Source organism: Xyrauchen texanus, chromosome 20, assembly GCF_025860055.1.
Source record: "Xyrauchen texanus isolate HMW12.3.18 chromosome 20, RBS_HiC_50CHRs, whole genome shotgun sequence".
NCBI classification, from domain to species: domain Eukaryota; kingdom Metazoa; phylum Chordata; class Actinopteri; order Cypriniformes; family Catostomidae; genus Xyrauchen; species Xyrauchen texanus.
In genome coordinates this window covers 21,305,351-21,323,715 of record NC_068295.1, presented here as the reverse complement: position 1 = coordinate 21,323,715, position 18,365 = coordinate 21,305,351, and the positions used below count along the sequence as shown (strand labels likewise).

The window sequence follows — 18,365 nt, the reverse complement described above, 5'->3', positions numbered from 1 at the left end:
TTAGAATAGACTATATCATAGATTGTATATTAAAACCTGTCATCTAAAAGAGAAAGGACATTGGATCAGATCTTCTGTCATTTATCCTTTTCTAATCAAACCAAAAGCTTTTCTGCAGTATGAAATGCAAATGCATAAGTAATGTAGTGTAGTGTTCAAAATGATTTATAAACAAAACTTTCAATAATGTAATTTATGCATAAACATACAAACATACATACATACATACTCACATTAAGTAATTGTCAACCAAAGAACGCTTTTGTGCAAAAAGGGTTCTTTTTTATGTTAATCATTATAAATAGAACCTTTTTGGCATAAAGGGTTCTTTGGAGCTGAGTAAAAAAACCTAGATTTCTATATAGAACCCCAAAGAAAGAGTGTAGGGTTGCGCTCAATTGACAGCATTAGTGGAATAATACTGACTACACAAAAATTCATTTAGACTCTTCCCTCTTTAAAAAAAATAAAAAATAAAATAAACTCTGGGTTACACTGAGGCACTTACAATAGAAGTAAATGCACTCAAAAAATATTTTTGCTGCTTGTTCAATTTACGTAATTAAAATGACATTTTGCCACTACTGGATTTCATTGCATTCTATCCATTTAAATTTGAAAAATGAATGTTTACTTAATCCATTTGAGTTGGGAGTACACGAATACTTCTTATGGTGTTAATGTAGCATTGATGAAACTGGGCAGTAGATTTCTATTTCTCATCATACTTTGCATGGGACTCGATACTTGTTAATGTTTAATGTTTTGTTATGTTGAGGTTTAGAAGAGTTTCTGTTATGCTGGAGTTTGGGGGATTACCAATATGGTGAAGAGTGGAGCTTGAGTTAACAACGAGGACAGGTATGTTGCGCATTAAATCAGCTGCTCACTTCGTTGAGCAATTGCTGTGCTAACCATTGCATTAGTTACTAAAATAATCACTTTAGTGCTTCCAACAAGCATGAACGTTTCCAACTTTCCCTTTCACTAATTCGTACTACTGGGTTTGAGTAATATTAACACGTCAAATGTTTTGGTGTTTACCCAATTCAACTAGATTCCTGTTGAGATTACATAGTAATTATAAGTTAAGAAACCAAATTTCAAACACATGGAACCACTCTCCATGATTAAATCAAGTTTTTCTTTCTTTTCTTTTTTTGAGTGTGGGGCCAATCTGTAAACATAAAAATACTATTTCAAGTATAGCCACAAGATGTAAACAGTTTGAATGTTAACATGATTTTAGTGTGACAAAATCTCTTACTAACCTTTTCTGTGTAATGTTATAGCCAATTTCATAACTTCGTTGCTATGAAGGCATAAAGCTGTAAACCCTAAAACGATCGTAAAAATGACCATTTAACAACTTTACAGTGCAAATAAAACTTTTTTATTTTAACAGAAGTTAAAACAGAAGTTTTAACAGAAGAATTAATGTATGTTTTTATAAAATTAAAAGCTTCAGATTTCTGTCCTTAAACCCTCTAAAAATGTGCCCCATTGCTTTTTTTTAAGAAAAGGTGGGAGGAGTCAGTTAAATTATTGTGGTAATCAACATTATGCCACAAATGCTGCTGATTGAGCTTAACTTGTTTTGAACCCCAGATATTCTTAAAGCATATAGGACATTTAGGAGAAAGTATTTTAACATCCAAAAAATTACATCACCTTAGGTAAAAATAAAAAACACATTGGAAAAATCTGTCCTTCATAAAAAAAAGTTCCACAAGAAACAATAAAATAGTGAGTCTATAAGTCTTGGCAAAAGAAAGAGATCTTTTGAATAAGAAAACTTACAAGACATTGTCAGCTTTCCAGAGGTGCTTTCCAGAGGTTTTTTTTTTAATAATATAATGAATTGGACTCATAAAACAGATGTCAGTTTAAATGGCACATTATTCAGCATGGCCTATCATCAAATCTTTAGATCTTGATTTATAAATCACATGAGTTGCAAGCTTTCCTAAGACAACATTCTTACACGTTGAAGGCATTTATTAATATAACCATTCATGCAAGAATGACAGAAAGCAAGCAAATCCAACACTGAGAAATGCAGGTCATCTGCTCCAGTCTTCCAGAGCTTCATGTCCTGAGCTAGCCAGACAAAACCCCTCCATCAGCACCTGCTGTCTCTAGAGAGGGCATTCCTGCAGCTCTGCCACCAGAACTCCAAAACAAATCACAGCAGCAAGGACTTTCATGGAAAAAAATCCTGCAATGTGCTTCCTCTGATCAAGATATGCTGCATTATGCAAACACATACTCCCTTAAAAACCTTGGCTAAACAATTTGATTCATTAAAATTAAACGTGTCACTTACACAAGATAGTTCACCTAAAAATGTAAATGTTGTCATCATTTACTTTCCCTCATGTTCTAAACCAGTATGACTTTCTTCCGTGGAACACAATTAAAAAAGATGTTAGGTAATTTCAGCCTCAGTCACAATTTACTTTCCTTGTATCTATTTCTCTAGACCATGAAAGTAAATGGTTACCGAGTATGTCATACAAGTTTGGAACAACATGAGGGTGAATAAATGACACAATTTTCCCAGAGGGTAAACAACCCGCATGGTGCAAAAAAACAGCTTTTCTGTAAGGCTAAGACAACATTAAGTGAACTCTGCTACTTTCTTTATCCCACTAGCTCTAAAAGAACTAGAAAACATTCTAGTAGCACATGGCCATGTACCCTGAGACACAGGTTTAAACATCCTCTTGCCCTTCCCAGACAGCCCAGCTTCTGCTCCCTTTGTCTGTAGGACCACCCAAATGGAGCACTTACCCCGCCAAGCTGCCAGACTTTCACAATCATCATCTCAATCTAACATTTTATAATTTCTTTGTTTTAAGAGTGCAAATCTCAGCATCACCAGACACCCAAATAATCTGCTAGCTTTCAGATCATAGTTAGAGTAAAGGGATAGTTCACCCCAAAATGAAAATATTGTTTACTCACCCTCATGTCTCATGTCATTCTAGACCAGTATGACTTCCTACCCACGTTATACGGGTTTAAAACAATATGAGGATTTTTTGGGTGTCTCCGCCATATGACATAAAAACATACTAAATAACTAAAGGTTCTAACATCTGTGTCATGTTGACGTAGAGAATCAGTGGAATCTAATATGCAATATTATCAGTAAAATGCTACTACATTCTTAACAGCTACCTTCAAAAACATTAGACATCCATGAGCCGAACAAGCCATCTGGTTCAGTCTCAAGAGGGGTACAATACCAATCTCTGCCTTGGAATTCATGCAGTGCCTATATAGTTACACATGTCGTCTATCTATTTCATTAATTGACACTTGTACAGACAGGACTTAGATGTATTGTGTGCACGTACCAGAATAAGGGCCCAAATTATGAATCGTGTCAGAATGCTGCCATTCAAATTACGATAAAACAGAAGAATCTTTCCAGCCTAAAAAAAAAGACAAGGATTAATATTTGGGTTATACTTAATATTTTGCTTAAACGTTTAATTTTTAATAACAATGGTAAACAGCAAAATATTTATTTCACAGTCAAAAAATAATATATTATGTAAGGCTTCCCCATTCAGTCATGATCCTCTAAGTAAACTAAACTAATTAACATCAAATAGACCGGTGGACAACAATGGCTTTCATACGTCATACTAATATCACGTTGACTGGACAAAGAAAGAGGATGTGAGTGTTGGTTGTGTCCCTGAAAAAGGGCTCAAGTTTCAACACTCCCTGCACAGCCATGCGGGGCTGTGAAGCTGGCCGCGTTTACTGATTAATTTGGTGATGACGAATGCGCCTCAGCCGAGGACACTGGAGCGGACAAACACAGACGGAGAGGCAGACACCTGCCGTGTTCTCTAAGACACGTTGATTGACAGGTCTGGCGCTAACTGTTTTTTTTGTTTTTTTTTGCCTCCGCCCAAAGGGATTTCAGCAATGTGACCGAGTTTGCATGGCAAGTTCTCACCAGTCAACGGGGAACTGTCACCATCAAAGGGCGAGAAACTTTTCAGGCCTTTGCCAGAGACGCACACATCTGCCCTCAACAACAAGAACCACTGACAGAGAACAGCTGTCTGTCTCCAGTAAATCCAAGCCAATAGTAGCTTTTTGCTGTGACTTGAACTAAAGGTGATGCTAATCAATAGGTGAAAAATGATCCATAGTCTGTAAAATACATAGTTTGGATAACAAGTCATGGTGGGACTCTGATAAGATCAGTGCTTTGGCCCCACTGTCTTGTAGATCTTCGGGCTCTATTTTCATACCCGTGTTGGGCGCAATGTTATGCGGTATGACATCTTATCCAATTTTAGCAAAAGTGGTAAATCTAAGTGCAATTTTTGTGCGAAAGTGGTAAATCTAAGTGCAATTTTTTTGCCAGGGCAACGCCCAACTGGGCGTGGGTGGGAGTGTTCGAGCTATATGTGAGCATATGCAGGCAAACTGTGGGTTTATTCGTAAAAATTTATGGGAGGTCCATGTTAAATAAGTGGCACAAAGAAAATTAGCTATTTTTGTAAGAAATAAGTAATAGGCTGTCTTTATATACAGTATATTGCTTGTGCTTTTCGTGTACGATTTCACCAACACACTTACGCCAAGACTTAGCGCATACTTGAATGAAAATGCCAAAACTTAAAGGAATAGTTCTGGGTTCAATGCAAGTTAAGCTGAATCGACAGCATTTGTGGCATAATATTGATTACCACAAAAAATTCATTTGGTATTGTCCCTCCTGTCCAAAAAAGGCAAAAATCTAGGTTGTAGTGAGGCACTTACAATAGTGAGTGGGGCCAATTCGTAAATGTTAAAGTACTCATGATTTCAAAAGTACAGCCACAAGATGTAAACAATATGCATGGTTAGTGTGATACAATCGCTTACTAAGCTTTTCTGTGTAAAGTTAATGACAATTTAAAAAAATGTTTGCCTTGATGATGTAATGTCTATAAACCCTAATCCTAAAATGACTTTAAAAATGATGATTTAAACAACTTTACAGCTCAAATACTGTAATACATGAGTTTTAATAGAAGAAATATAAGCTTCTGCCTTTAAACCCTAAAAAAATTGTCCCCATTCACTTTCATTGAAAGTGCCTCACCTTGACCCAGATTCCTTTTTTTTCTTTAAAGGAACGTATGGACGAGTCAAAAAACATGTTTTGTGGTAAACAAATGCTCTCAATTGAGCTTAACTTGTATTGATCCCGGAATATTCCTTTAATGGCCATGCCCACTGACCTGGGCATATGACGTATTGCATAGCATTGCGCTAAAGCAGACATAGCAGTCTTTAAAAAAGGGCCCTGTTATCTCTTAATCTATGTCTTAATTTTCATTTGTCATTGTATCACTTCTGTTCAGTTAGCTTTGCTCTTCAATACCTAAAATTGTTCTTTCAGGTTTGTTACAGATTTTACGTTACATATTAATTATTTTATACATTCACTTACTTGCATCCCAAAGAATCCCATGACTATGGAATTAATTGTACCCAGAACACCCTCTGGGTCAAAGGGCTGGGTAGTATGATACAAGACCTTTAGACACAGAAAACGTGAAAAGGTGTGAATGAGTGCAAACAGTAACCTGAGCACAAAACTGATACATATCAGTATCTTTATTATAACCCCTTTAATACCAATATGAATGCAATTTTAAAAGTGAAGTGCGAAATTACACACTTGACCTTTAAGGATCAGATATTTAATCCATTGAACTGAAGACAATCAGTAAATGATTCTCACCTTGCATGATGGATGCCAGTAGATTTTGTCCCCTAATAACCATCTGTCTACATATGCAGCTGCTCCTCCTGTGCAGTTGGTGTATAGACCATCATCACCAATTCCACCAGCCCCTAAATATCCACTAGCAGAGGTCACAAGCAATAGATGATTACCTTATCACTCAAATAAATGCTTAATTAAAATGTAACATTACACTCTGTATCTTGCACGTTCAATTGTGAACTATTTATGTGAAATTTTAATTTCAAACTTTTAGATGGAGATGTATTTGGACAAAGTAAATAGCAGTTGCAGCATTCAAAAGCTGTTTATGTGCTGCAACACAAGGGCAATGATTGTGAGGTCATAATGTGTTTAATTCAAGCAGACTTATCAGTACCATGCAGCTGAGCATCAATGTCATGCAGGGTCAGACATATTGAAAACATGCATGAAGAAGATGAGAAGGAGGACAGAAATGGAAGATACAGATACAGAGAAAAATAGAGAGAGAGGGAGAGAAAGGAAGATGAATCCTTTCTCCCTGCCTTCTTTTAGTGCACGTGAAAGACTGAGATTGGCTAATTATCCCCTCTGAGCAGCCGCCAAACACTCATAAATCACAGGTCTCAAGAGCTGAACAACACAGGCTTGAACGGCACGGACCCACATGCATTCACACATTCAAAAACACAACAGCACACAAATGACCGTACTGCAGCGCCTGCATTTAAATGCAGAATTATGATATAAATGAGTGCTATCTCACATATATTCTCAGAGGCATGTGTTTTAATAATGTCAATGTATGTGTCACCCTCTAAATAATTAGCTTGATGTATGAATTATATTATTATTATGTTTATAAAATGATGAACTGCAGATGAATTGACAGACATATAACACATTAATTATGTACAGGATTTATATAATATATTATTGTGTTTGGATAGTTAATCTTCTTTGCAAATGTGTATATGGTCAAAGCATGATGCTAATACGAACTCACGTTGGGCAGTTTGGAACAGGCATTAAGAAAGTGACACAGAGCCACATGGTCTCCAGCAGCATGATAAAGAGCCATTCTGGCCAGTACAAAACCACATCCTGAATTGGGTTCCACCAGTGGTGCTGAAGGCAACATGCAGAAACCACACAGGGTTAGTAAACAACATTACTGTAACTGATATTTGATCTACTCAAATATGTTAAACACATAATTGTTAGCTGATGAATAATGTCCATGGACGTTTTTGTTATCAACAAGATTTTAGGATAAATACAATGGTGGCCAAAAATATTGGTGCCCTTGGTAAATATGAGCAAAGAAGGCTGTGAAAAAAGTCTGAATTTGTTATCCTTTTGATCTTTCATTAAAATAAAATAACAAAAATCTAACATTTAATTGAAGTAAAAGAATTATAGAGGGGAAATATCACATTATTAAATAAATATTTTTCGCCAAAATAGGTAGGCCACAAAGTTGGGTCTTGGGGTCAGAAAGTCTAAAAAAAATAATATATATATCAGACATCACCTACATCACCACAAGTTGTTTGGGAGGGTTTCAAGAAAAAAAGCCTCTGCTCTCATCCAACAACAAACTCAAGCATCTTCAGTTTGCCAGACACTACTGGAACTTCAAATGCGACTGGGTTCTATGGTCAGATGAAACCAAAAAATAGCTTTTTGGTAGAAAACATCAGAGATGGGTTTGGCGCACACAGAGATGAAGTACCCAATGCCCACGGGTAAATGTGGTGCTGGATCTTTAATGTTGTGGGGTTGTTTTTCACCAGAGGCCCTGGACATCTTGTTCGGATAAATGGCATCTCCATGACTCTATCAAACACTAACAGATAAAAAACAAAACCTGGCTGCCTCTGCCAGAATGCTTCAAATGGGCCCTGGTTGGATCTTCCAGCAGGACAACGATCCAAAACAAACATAAAAATCAACACAAAAATGGTTCACGGACAACAAACTCAAGGTTCTGCCATGACCGTCCCAGTCCACTGACCAGAACCCCATATAACATTTGTGGGGTGAGCTGAAGAGGAGAGTCCACCAACATGGACCTCTGAATTTGAAGGACCTGTAGAGATTCTGTATGGAGGAATGGTCTCAGATCCCTTGCCAGGTGTTCTCCAACCTCATTAAGCATTACAAGAGAAGACTCAGAGCTGTTATCTTGGCAAAGGGAGGTTGCAAAAAGGATTGAATAAAAGGGTGCCAATTATTATGGCCAATGCGTTTAGGAGAAAAATATTTATTTAATAATGAGATTTTCCTGTGTTTCAATGTTTTACTTCAATTAAAGGTTAGATTAAAAAAAAAAAATCTTTATGTAAGATAAAAAGGATAAATAATGCAGATATTTTTTTCACAGCCTTCTTTGCTCATAGGGGTGCCAATATTTCTGGCCACCGCTATATATATATATATATATATATATATATATATATATATATATATATATATAAATGCATAAGATACAGTGTACAGTACATCTTATACATTTTCTGCCTTCACTAGTTCATATTAAATGTGACAACTATTTAAAAGTACAAATATTCCAATCTAGTCTCTAATATATGAGGTCATAAAAGTTGCATGCATAATAATTATAAGATAATTAGCAAAATGTTGTTTTAAATGGAGTATAGTATGTCACACTACAGGACATGTGAACTTCCCAAAAGTACAGTTTTTCATGTCTACTAACAAATAAAAAATGTAGCATACAATTGAGGGAACAATGTGCTAATATAAAGCATTATTTGACACATTATGAGCAGGATTGCATGGAGACATCATGTTACTGTAACCTCTGGTAATTAATCATTTCAGAACCAGTGTCTTCCTGTTGAGAGGCTTGATCTGACAGAAATGTGAGCTGTAGAGTTTTACCCACCTCTCTCAAGGGGATCTCTCTGTGGGGAGAGAAGGTCTGCATCAGTGCCAGGACAAAATAGGTGAAACCCAAACGCTGGAGCACTCCGGGTATTCGTAGCCAGGACCAGGATACTGGTACATATGAACACACAAGATTTCTCATTCAAACTATTTAAGGAAAATACAGCCTCACTAAACAGTGGTGTGCAAAAGTCACAATAAGTCCACTGTAAAAATGCAACATGATCACACAGTAAATTGACATGTTGCTACCGAATTTTACAGTACCCCAAAATCAACCCCATTCCGCAGAGTTACTGACAAGCGCCATCTCCCATCATCACTAATTTCTGCATCAATTCAAATGTTTACTTTTTCCTGTGGAGCAACTTATTTTTTCCTGTGTTGTGCAGGGAGCCTTGAAGACATAAGTTCTGGTTCTGTGGAAACCAGGAAGTAATCATGTTCAAATAATACATGAGCATGATTCAGAGGTTGCCTTTTCCCTTTAGATAAAAGTTTGATTCCACTGACAATATGTTTAGGGTTGGGGTTTGGGTTAGGTTTTATTAAAATATGAATTCATGTTGACTATATTACATAATTTACAACTAAAAATACAACTTGCTTTTGGTGCCACTCTGTGGATATTTCACCTGGAAAATTAAGCTCACATGTGTCCAAAACATTCCTCAATACTTCCAGCTTCATCCACTGGGGGCAGTAGTTTGAATTTCAGTAAGCATTAATGTCTTTCTTCAAATACCATGCTAAGTCTGAACATTAACTTCTAAATGTTCTGTGTTAATCATAGTGCTCAGTCTGAAGAGCAGAATGATAATTATGCTGACAGATAGAAGTTGAGGTGAGAAGTCTTTTACTGCAGGACTGTAGAGGTGTGATCTACCCTTCCAGAGACTAATCATGCTTATCTGCCATGGAGGGTGATGTGAGGGATACAGAGAGAGAGATTGATGGTAATCTGCACATTAGTTTATCGAAAACCTCTTTGCGGCACGTACAAGGGGCCATGAGAAACAGTATAATACTGATCATTGATCCAACAAATCAAATAAAAAGTGGAAACACTCCACCTCTGTGCATGGAGACAGGAAGTGGTTTGGGTGACTAATGGTATCTGTCAATTAAATTCCATCTCCACACTTTCTAAAGCTATTCCGCTCTGTACTTTATCTCTTTCAGTGTTGAGAATCAGGAATTGTGTTCAGATTACAATCAACATCCTTATACTGTCACGAAAGCAGAGGCAGGACCCAATAGCAGAGTAAAAAAAAAAAAAAAACGGAATTTATTAAATACAAAAAATAAATGGAAAAACTCAGACTCCAACAAGGGGGAAAAATAATAAACAACCAGAAGGGGAAAAATGGTATCCAGGCTGAGGTAGGGAAAACAGGGTGCAGGATACAGGACTGACTGGACCAGGTAGGGATGGGATGATTAACAGGACTGACACAAGACAGGAAACAAGACTGATTAACATGACCAACAAACAGGACTGAACGGAATACACACAAGACGAACTTGCACGGGACAGCACACATGAGGAGGCTAAAATAGGGAGAGAAATCCAACATTTAATCCATCCATCCAGTTTAATGGGGACAGGTGAGGCAAATTAACTAATAATAAGCAAACAAGGAGGTGGGGTATGACATAAGACAAAGAGAGACACCTAGCAATACAGCAACAAAACAAATCCACCTGCTCTCACAAGACAACAAAACACCTGAAAGGCCTGAGCGCACATTAAAGTAATATACATCCATGCAACCGACAAACAAGACAAGAGAATGTGTAGCAATGCCAAACAAAGTGACAATCTCACATTAAACGAAACCTAAGCAGGGTCTGGCAGCCTGGGAGGAGGCCTTAGTGCAAAGGCAGGGTCTGGCAGCCTCAGAGGAGGCCTCAGGGCAAAGGCAGGGTCTGGCAGCCGCTGGAGAGGAGGCAATGAACTGGATGGCGGCCGCTGGACAGGGTTCAGGAGGGAGTAGCTCAGGGGGTGGATCCGTAGAAGGCTTGGGCACTGGCCGCAGCAGGGGAACAGCCTCCATGACTGTGAGCACATGCATTGACAGGGGAATGACCTCTGTGGCCGGGAGCACTGGCAGCGTCTGGTGATCAGAGTCAAGTCAAGTCAAGTCAAGACACACATTATTTCAAAGCAGCTCTACAGAAGATCAGGGGAACTGCCTTCATTGCCGTAGATGCTGGCAGCAGCAGAGGAATGGCCTCCAAGGCCTTGGGTGCTGGTAGCAGCAGGGGAAGGGCCTTCATGGCAATTGATGCTGGCAGTCTCAGTGGCTGTGGACTCTGGCACCGGCAGGGAAATGGCCTCTGTGGTCATGGACGCTGGCAGTGGCAAGGAAATGGCTTCCGTGGCCGTGGACGCTGGTAGCACCAGGGGAACGGCCTCCATGGCCATGGAGGCTGGGAGGGGAATGGCCTCTGGGGCCGTGGGATCACCCGAAGGGTTGGGCTTCCTTCTCCTACAGCAACATGAAGACCAAGATGTGCCTGGGCGGAACAAGGCATGGGCTGAGAGGGGTTGAGGGATCTGGCCTTCCATCTCTGCATAAGGACCTGCACCTCTGCAAGATGGCAGACATGGTCCAACAGATCCCAAAAGGTAAAAAACAAATGTCATCCAGCTCCTCGACATTGTGTGGGTTGTCTAAACCTCAGCACAACGTAAAGACAGCTCACGACCCAGGTGTGCAATGCAAGGTTCTCCCGTGTTCGCGAGAGACAGACATAATCTAGTGGCAAGAGTGCATGCTGCCAAGATGATATAAGCGTGGTGCACCCACGTCAATATTAGACAGAACATAGAGCATGAGGGTCCAGATCCCGACACAGACCAAAACCAAACCAGACAGGAAGTCACGATCCAGCCACCATGCTCCGGACTTGAAGCAAGACAGACCAAAGAGCGCACGACAGGGATTACAACCAAAACCGTGTGCTCACACAAAGACAGACAACGAAACACAAGACAGACATTGGATGATGATGCCACTGTCCTGTCAGACAAAATCCCAGACTGACAGAGTGACAGGACCGTGACATATACTATAAATGTTTTACCAGTCTTTACTGTAACTCAGCATGTGACTTAAAATAATTGTACACCCAAAAATAAAAATTTCAAACCCAAATTACTTTCATTATATGGAGAAAAACTAAATCCAATGAAAGAGAATGGTGAGGCTAACATTCTACCTACTATCTACTTTTGTGTTCTATTGGAGAAAGTAATACAAGTTTGGAACAATATGAGAGTGAGTAAACGATGACAACATTTAAAATGTTTTTATATTCTGTTCCTTTAATAATAATTGTAATTATGCTTGTGTCAATGCAGCATATGTGACTGGTACAGTGGATCTTTTACAAATGAACTAAGTACTGTACAAGAACATACCATGTATAATGGTTTGCAATTTAGCTTTAGGAAAATTAGAGGTGTCAATAAAAAATATTATGTATTTTGGTACTTATTACTGTAGTTCTAGGCACTATGTAGGGTCATATAGTGGTCTTTAATAAATGTCGAATTAACAGTTGCATGCCAAAATGTAATATGCATATTTGACCTGAAACTGCAGATCTTAGTTCTGATGCTTCTGTCCATACCAAAGACATCATAACGATGGACATTAATGCCTGCTCGAGAATTATCAAGCATTAATGCTTATGTTTCCAAGATTGCCCCCCTTTAAATTAATTCCAAGAGATGGAAATGGGTTCTGTAGCCAAGCAGAGACATGCTGACTATTTAGTCAAATGATTATCAATAACTGGGAATTTTGTTGCTTTTGAATGCAGATATGTTGGGGGAAAATGTTTCACAAGCATCATTCTGAGTGATTCGGAGGCTGATATCAGAAGAGGTATCAAATAGGGAGTAAATTTTGCCGTTTATGGCATAAGCTGTAATTACATTACACAAAGTTCCATAAAATCCACTGCCCATCTGGCATGATGAAACCATATCTTTGATAATTGACCATTAAAGCCGAGCTTGCTTTTGCTCTGTGCACCTCTTTTAAACGTCCCTAGATATGATGATTACCACTAGAAAGTATAACAATATTTTTGTTAATGTAGTTACACATCCATTTTCCCAGATAGATACGTATGAGAACGTATGAGTGCTCTGTGCTCAGACTGTCAGGCGGTCCTCCCTGCACTCCTCACTTGACCCTGACAGACCTTATGTGCTGCAGTGAGACCGTGGATCAGCAAGTTTAGCTTCTTTTCTTTCATAATTAATGGAGGCTAATGAGCTTCATTTGCAAAACGAGGATTTGGTTTTATAAAATTTTTCATATTATTTGAAGGAAGGAATCCTTGGTAATAATCCTTGGCAGATTGAAGGGTGCATGCTACTGCTGCCCAGAGCAGAATATCAATTCTAATGAGACTTCTTGTGCTATAAGAGACTAAATCAATGGTGAAAGGTGTTTCTGCTAGAAAAAACTAAAAATTATATTTGAACCAAATTATTTTATAAAGGAGGTTGTGGTTGTGTTATCATTTCTTCTTAATGGTGCACTCTAGTTTCATCACATTACTACTGTTTTGGAAGGTGACTAAAAATATGTATAGCCTACTCACATAATCCATCTCTTGGGCTGTAGTTTATAAAGCAGAACCCGATGAGCATCAGGACTATGGTTCTCCAGGTTATCTTGCGAAGGAGTTGAAACCGTGTAACACCTTTTCTATGCATTGAGCTGAGTGCTAGCACTACTGAAGTTCCTATGATGAACACAAACCTTGTAAAAAGAATTAAAACAGTATTACTGCACATAATAATCACATAATACATACTGTATCATTTGTAAACATACTGTGAATTTTCACAAATTGTGCATGGCTGATAAATGCTGAATTGAATGCAGTTGTGTATTGTTGATTTTTGCATGTCAAATGGGGGTAGGTAAATACTAGAAAGTCATCTAAAATATAAAGAAGAGCTTTATTTTTTACTAATCATACTAATTTTAATGAAGTTACCATTACTCTCTAAACCTTAAGTTGTCATTAATTAAAACAATCAAGTGGTCCTAATTAAACAGTACTTGAAATGTCACATTTTGGAATCATAACTTAAATATATTCATTCTTTGGTGGTTTGTGTAGCTCAGCGAGTATTGACGCTGACTACCACCCCTTGAGTTCCAAGTTCAAATCCAGGGTGTGCTGAGTGAATCCAGCCAGGTCTCTTAAGCAACCAAATTGGCACTGTTGCCAGGGAGGGTAGAGTCACATGAGGTAACCTCCTCGTGGTTGCTAATGTGGTTCTTGCTCTCGGTTGGGAGTGTGGTGAGTTGTGCATGGATGCCGCAGAGAATAGCGTGAAGCCTCCACATGTGCTACATCTCCGTGGTAATGCGCTCAACAAGCCACGTGATAAGATGTGCAGATTGACTGTCTCAGACACGGAGGCATCTGAGATTCGTCCTCCACCACCCAGATTGAGGTGAGTCACTATGCCACCACAAGGATTTAGAGCGCATTGGGAATTGGGCATTCCAAATTGGCGAGAAAAAAAAGGAAAAAAAATTATATACTTTCTTTAAAATTTGGCTTTGAGTTAAACTAACTCAAAATTATCAAGTACAACATTGCGGCTGTGAGGGATACCCATAAGCACTTGCACTTGAATAAATAATGTATGTTTAGTCAAGTCAAGGGAACTTATGGAGAAATATAACAATTTGTATAAAAAAATGTCTACACTGATGAGCCAAAACATTGACTAATATGCTTTTGGTCCTCTGACAAACTGAGGTATGAACTCTACAAGACCCTGAAGGTGTTCTGTAGTATCTGGCACGAAGACATTAGCATTACACAGATGCTCAATAACACACGTGCTCAATTGAGATCTGGGGAATTTGGAGGCCAGGGCAACACCTTGAACTCTTCATCTTGTTCCTCAAAGCATTCCCGAACAATGTGTGCAGTGTGGCAGGGTGCTTTATCCTGCTGAAAGAGGCCACAGCCATCAGGGAATACCACTGCCACAAAGGGGTGTACCTGGTCTGCAATGATGTTTAGGTAGGTGGCACGAATCAACTTGATATCCACATGAATAGCCGTACCCAGGGGATCCCCAGCAGAACATTGCCCAGAGCATCACACTCCCTCCACCGGCTTGTCGTCATCCCACAGTGCATCCTTGTACAATCACTTCCCTAGGTAGACAGTATTAAATGTTTGTCCCTCCTCTGACCACTGTCGGTAGGTACTCACTACTGCTGACTGGGAACACCCCACAAGTCTTGTCTTTCAGAGATGCTCTGACCTTGTTGTCTGGCTTTTTCTCCTGCATTCAACACATGAGAACTGATTGTTCGCTTACCATCTAATCTACCCCGACCTTGACATGTGGCCTGTTAGGAGATGATCAACATTATTCTCTTCACCTGTGGGTGGGCTTAATGTTTTGGCTCATCAGTGTATGATTTTAATTCTTATCACTATTGTTGTTGTTTTGTTATAGCTGGTTGATAGTTGTGATTTGTATGAAGTCACCATTAGGGTGATAAGTGTTTCCTCTAGTGTACTCAGAGCCTGTTAAATTTAAATAATTCTTCTCTACTCAATTGTATTTGACAAAAGTTCAGATTTATGAGCACTGAGTACTGAGGAGAATCCAATGTGCCATATGGCTAATCTAAAGTCCAGACATCATTTTCCATATGAGACGTTCTGTAACTATAATTTATTAATATATCACAGATGAGTTAAGTTTACTTGAACTAGTAAACTGTACTTAAATAATTTAGTTCACTTTATTTAAGCCAAATAAATATGTTTAATTAGAAAAAGCAAACTGATTGCCTAAAAAAATCTAAGTAAGGCCAACTAACTAGATTTTACAGGTAACTCTCTTTTAACATTTTATACAAATAAACATCAGTTTAAGGTAAATGCTGCATTTGGGCCTCCATACATAGAGACATCTGCATTAATTTAATCATCCAGGACATTTTTAAGCATGTCACTGGGTTTTGCCAGCTTTATGTATACTTTCAGAGGGAAAAAGATTAATGGGCAAAGCAATATAATTGGTGCTGTGATGAAAAAGCCTTAAATCTGAATTTGAAATGGAGATCCAAACTATTGGACTGCAGTCACACGCTCTTCCATATTAATCTCAAAAATGGAAAATAATAATTCTCCATTGATTCATTAATTACATGCTGGCAGCTCACCAAGGCATCACAAGATCAGCGACTGTGAGACCTGTAACGTATAGAAAAAGACATACACATAAAAACACAACCACATCTGGTACATGTCTGTCAACAGTTGTTGGAAAGTTGGCTTTGATTGACAGGTAGGAAAATTCATAAACTTATTGCTGAATAAATGCTGAAACTTTTGATGAATCCTCTTAATAACACCTAATTGTAAACAAATGGTGTCACTCAGAGCCTAGTAACTTATGATACAAGTTTTCAGTCTCAAAAAAACACTGTTTTCTCATTATTCTTCGATTTTCAGACAGCAAATGATTTATAAATGTGCATGCACCAATGACAGAGGAGGCCTCACAGTAATATGAAAATCCATCTGCTTTCCCTTATGATCAATATAATTCTGCTGATATGATGAAGAGGCCATTATAAGACTTAAATTGAGTTCATCTGTTAATACTCCTGGAGATGCGCTTCGTAATAGATCCCCATTAAAATTTAACATGCAATCCTTCACATCTGTGTCTTTCGAGGATGAGCACTGATGTTCATCCAAAAGACAAATCCTGGATTTAAAGAACAAAGTTCATTCTGAATGAATGTTTCTTTGATAGTTGATATCAGGAACGTACAGATGTTCTTCGAAGTCTGTAGATTAATGAGGTTTTATTTTGGCTTTCGGGTCATATTGGATGCCCTGAATGGAGTTTACAGTGGTAAGAAAAAGTATGTAAATCCTTTTGATCTGCATTTATGTATAAATTTGTCTTAAAATCTGGTTTGATTCTCATCTAAGTTACAATAATGTACAAACACAAATCTATTTTAACTAATAACAGACAAATTATTGTATTGTTCTTGTACGTATTGAATACAAGGGTTAGAGCTACGTTGACTTATAAAAAGCACTCAAGCATTTTGAGTTTGCTATCCACAAGAAGCATCTGTTGACAAAAAAGAAATCTCAGAAGACTTATGATCATTAATATTTGCTTTGCATAAAGCTGGAAAAGGTTACAAAATTATTTCGAAGAGCTTAGATATGAATCTATCCACAGTTAGACAAACTGTCTATAAATGGAGATGATTAGTAATGTGGCTACTCTCCCTAAAAGTGGCAATCTACTCAAAGGGCACACCGCAGAATGCTCAGTGAGTTAAAAAAGAAACCTAGAGTGACAGTTAAAGACTTGAAGTAATCATCGGAACTGGTTAACATCTCTGTTCATGAGTCTACTATATGGAAAACATTATACAAGCATGGTGTCCATGGCAGGACACCATGAAGGAAGCGGCTTTTCAAACAAAAACATTGCTGCATGCCTGAAATTTTCCAAAGACCACCTTGACACTACACAACGCTACTGGGAAAATATTTTTTGGACTGATGAAACTAAGGTTGAATTGTTTTGGAAGAACACGCAGCACTACGAATGGTGTAAACAGGGCACTGCACATCAACATGAAAACATCATCCCAACGGAGAAGTGATGCCATCATCTAGGGAAATATTAATTCCCAAGTTATCAAGATATCCTACAGGATAATGTCAGGGTGGCTGTACCCCAGCTGAAGCTCAGTAGAAGTTGGATGATGCAACAGGACAATGATCCTAAACATCAATGTAAATCCACTACAGAATGGCTTAAAAAAGAAAATACACCTTTTGAAGTGGCCCAGTCAGAGCTCAGACCTTAACCCAATAGAGATGCTGTGAAATTTAACCATTCAGCAATATACTTCACCATTCCACGGTGCATGCTCGAAAAACCAGTACCCGCCTCCTCCATAGTTCACAAACACCATGACCGTCAGGGAGAAGCTGTAAACATGAACACAATTGAAATGTCAACCAGCATAAGAAGCAAAGACATTATACTAAAAGAATTCAAAGCAAATTTATTTTGTTCCTTAGCACAGCACGGCCCATATATTGAGCCTATTATTGCTTAATATTATTAATAAGAAGAATTCAACTGAGACCATGTCAGAAGCAGCTGGAAGCCTCTATGTCTTGTTGTTTAATACTTCTATTAATTTTATTGAATGAAATTCTGCATTTGCTTACAATTTACAACCTTGTCTATCCATATCCACAACAAACCAAATGTTATCCAACAATTACTGCTACTTCATAAGAACAACTGTCACTTGTCAAAAGTGCAATTGAGGTAAACTGTAGCTGTAGCAGTATAACAGATCATAATACAGAGGAAAGTGGGTGTGGCATACTATATTTTATATATCAGAGAAGAAATGCAGTGCAGGGTAATGCAACCTAAGCATTATGGATCACTCAGGAAATGAACGGTTGTCCTCTGAATCGCCTCACCCAGAAGTGCTGACTAAAGCCCTCTGCTGTAATTTATTGTAGATGTGTAACTTAGAGCAAGGAAGCCAAGTTGCAACTTATTGTGCATGATGGAACACTATATTGAATTAGTTTTATTGCAAGTCAGAAAATGCAAGTTTGCACTATGGAGCATAAA

The 18,365-nt window shown here is 38.2% G+C and overlaps 1 protein-coding gene across 1 annotated transcript in view; it reads right to left on the bottom strand.

The window, feature by feature from the left end:
- Positions 1-18,365, bottom strand: part of si:dkey-192p21.6 (uncharacterized protein LOC565246 homolog) — a 40,155-nt gene that overhangs the window by 8,711 nt on the left and 13,079 nt on the right. The window contains exons 8-15 of the mRNA XM_052151479.1: positions 17,622-17,698; positions 15,892-15,922; positions 13,283-13,443; positions 8,658-8,770; positions 6,753-6,874; positions 5,762-5,885; positions 5,468-5,554; positions 3,363-3,440 (exon numbers count right to left, since the gene is read on the bottom strand). Of these exons, the coding sequence (XP_052007439.1) occupies positions 3,363-3,440; positions 5,468-5,554; positions 5,762-5,885; positions 6,753-6,874; positions 8,658-8,770; positions 13,283-13,443; positions 15,892-15,922; positions 17,622-17,698 (793 nt within the window). The remainder of the gene's footprint in view (positions 1-3,362; positions 3,441-5,467; positions 5,555-5,761; positions 5,886-6,752; positions 6,875-8,657; positions 8,771-13,282; positions 13,444-15,891; positions 15,923-17,621; positions 17,699-18,365) is intronic.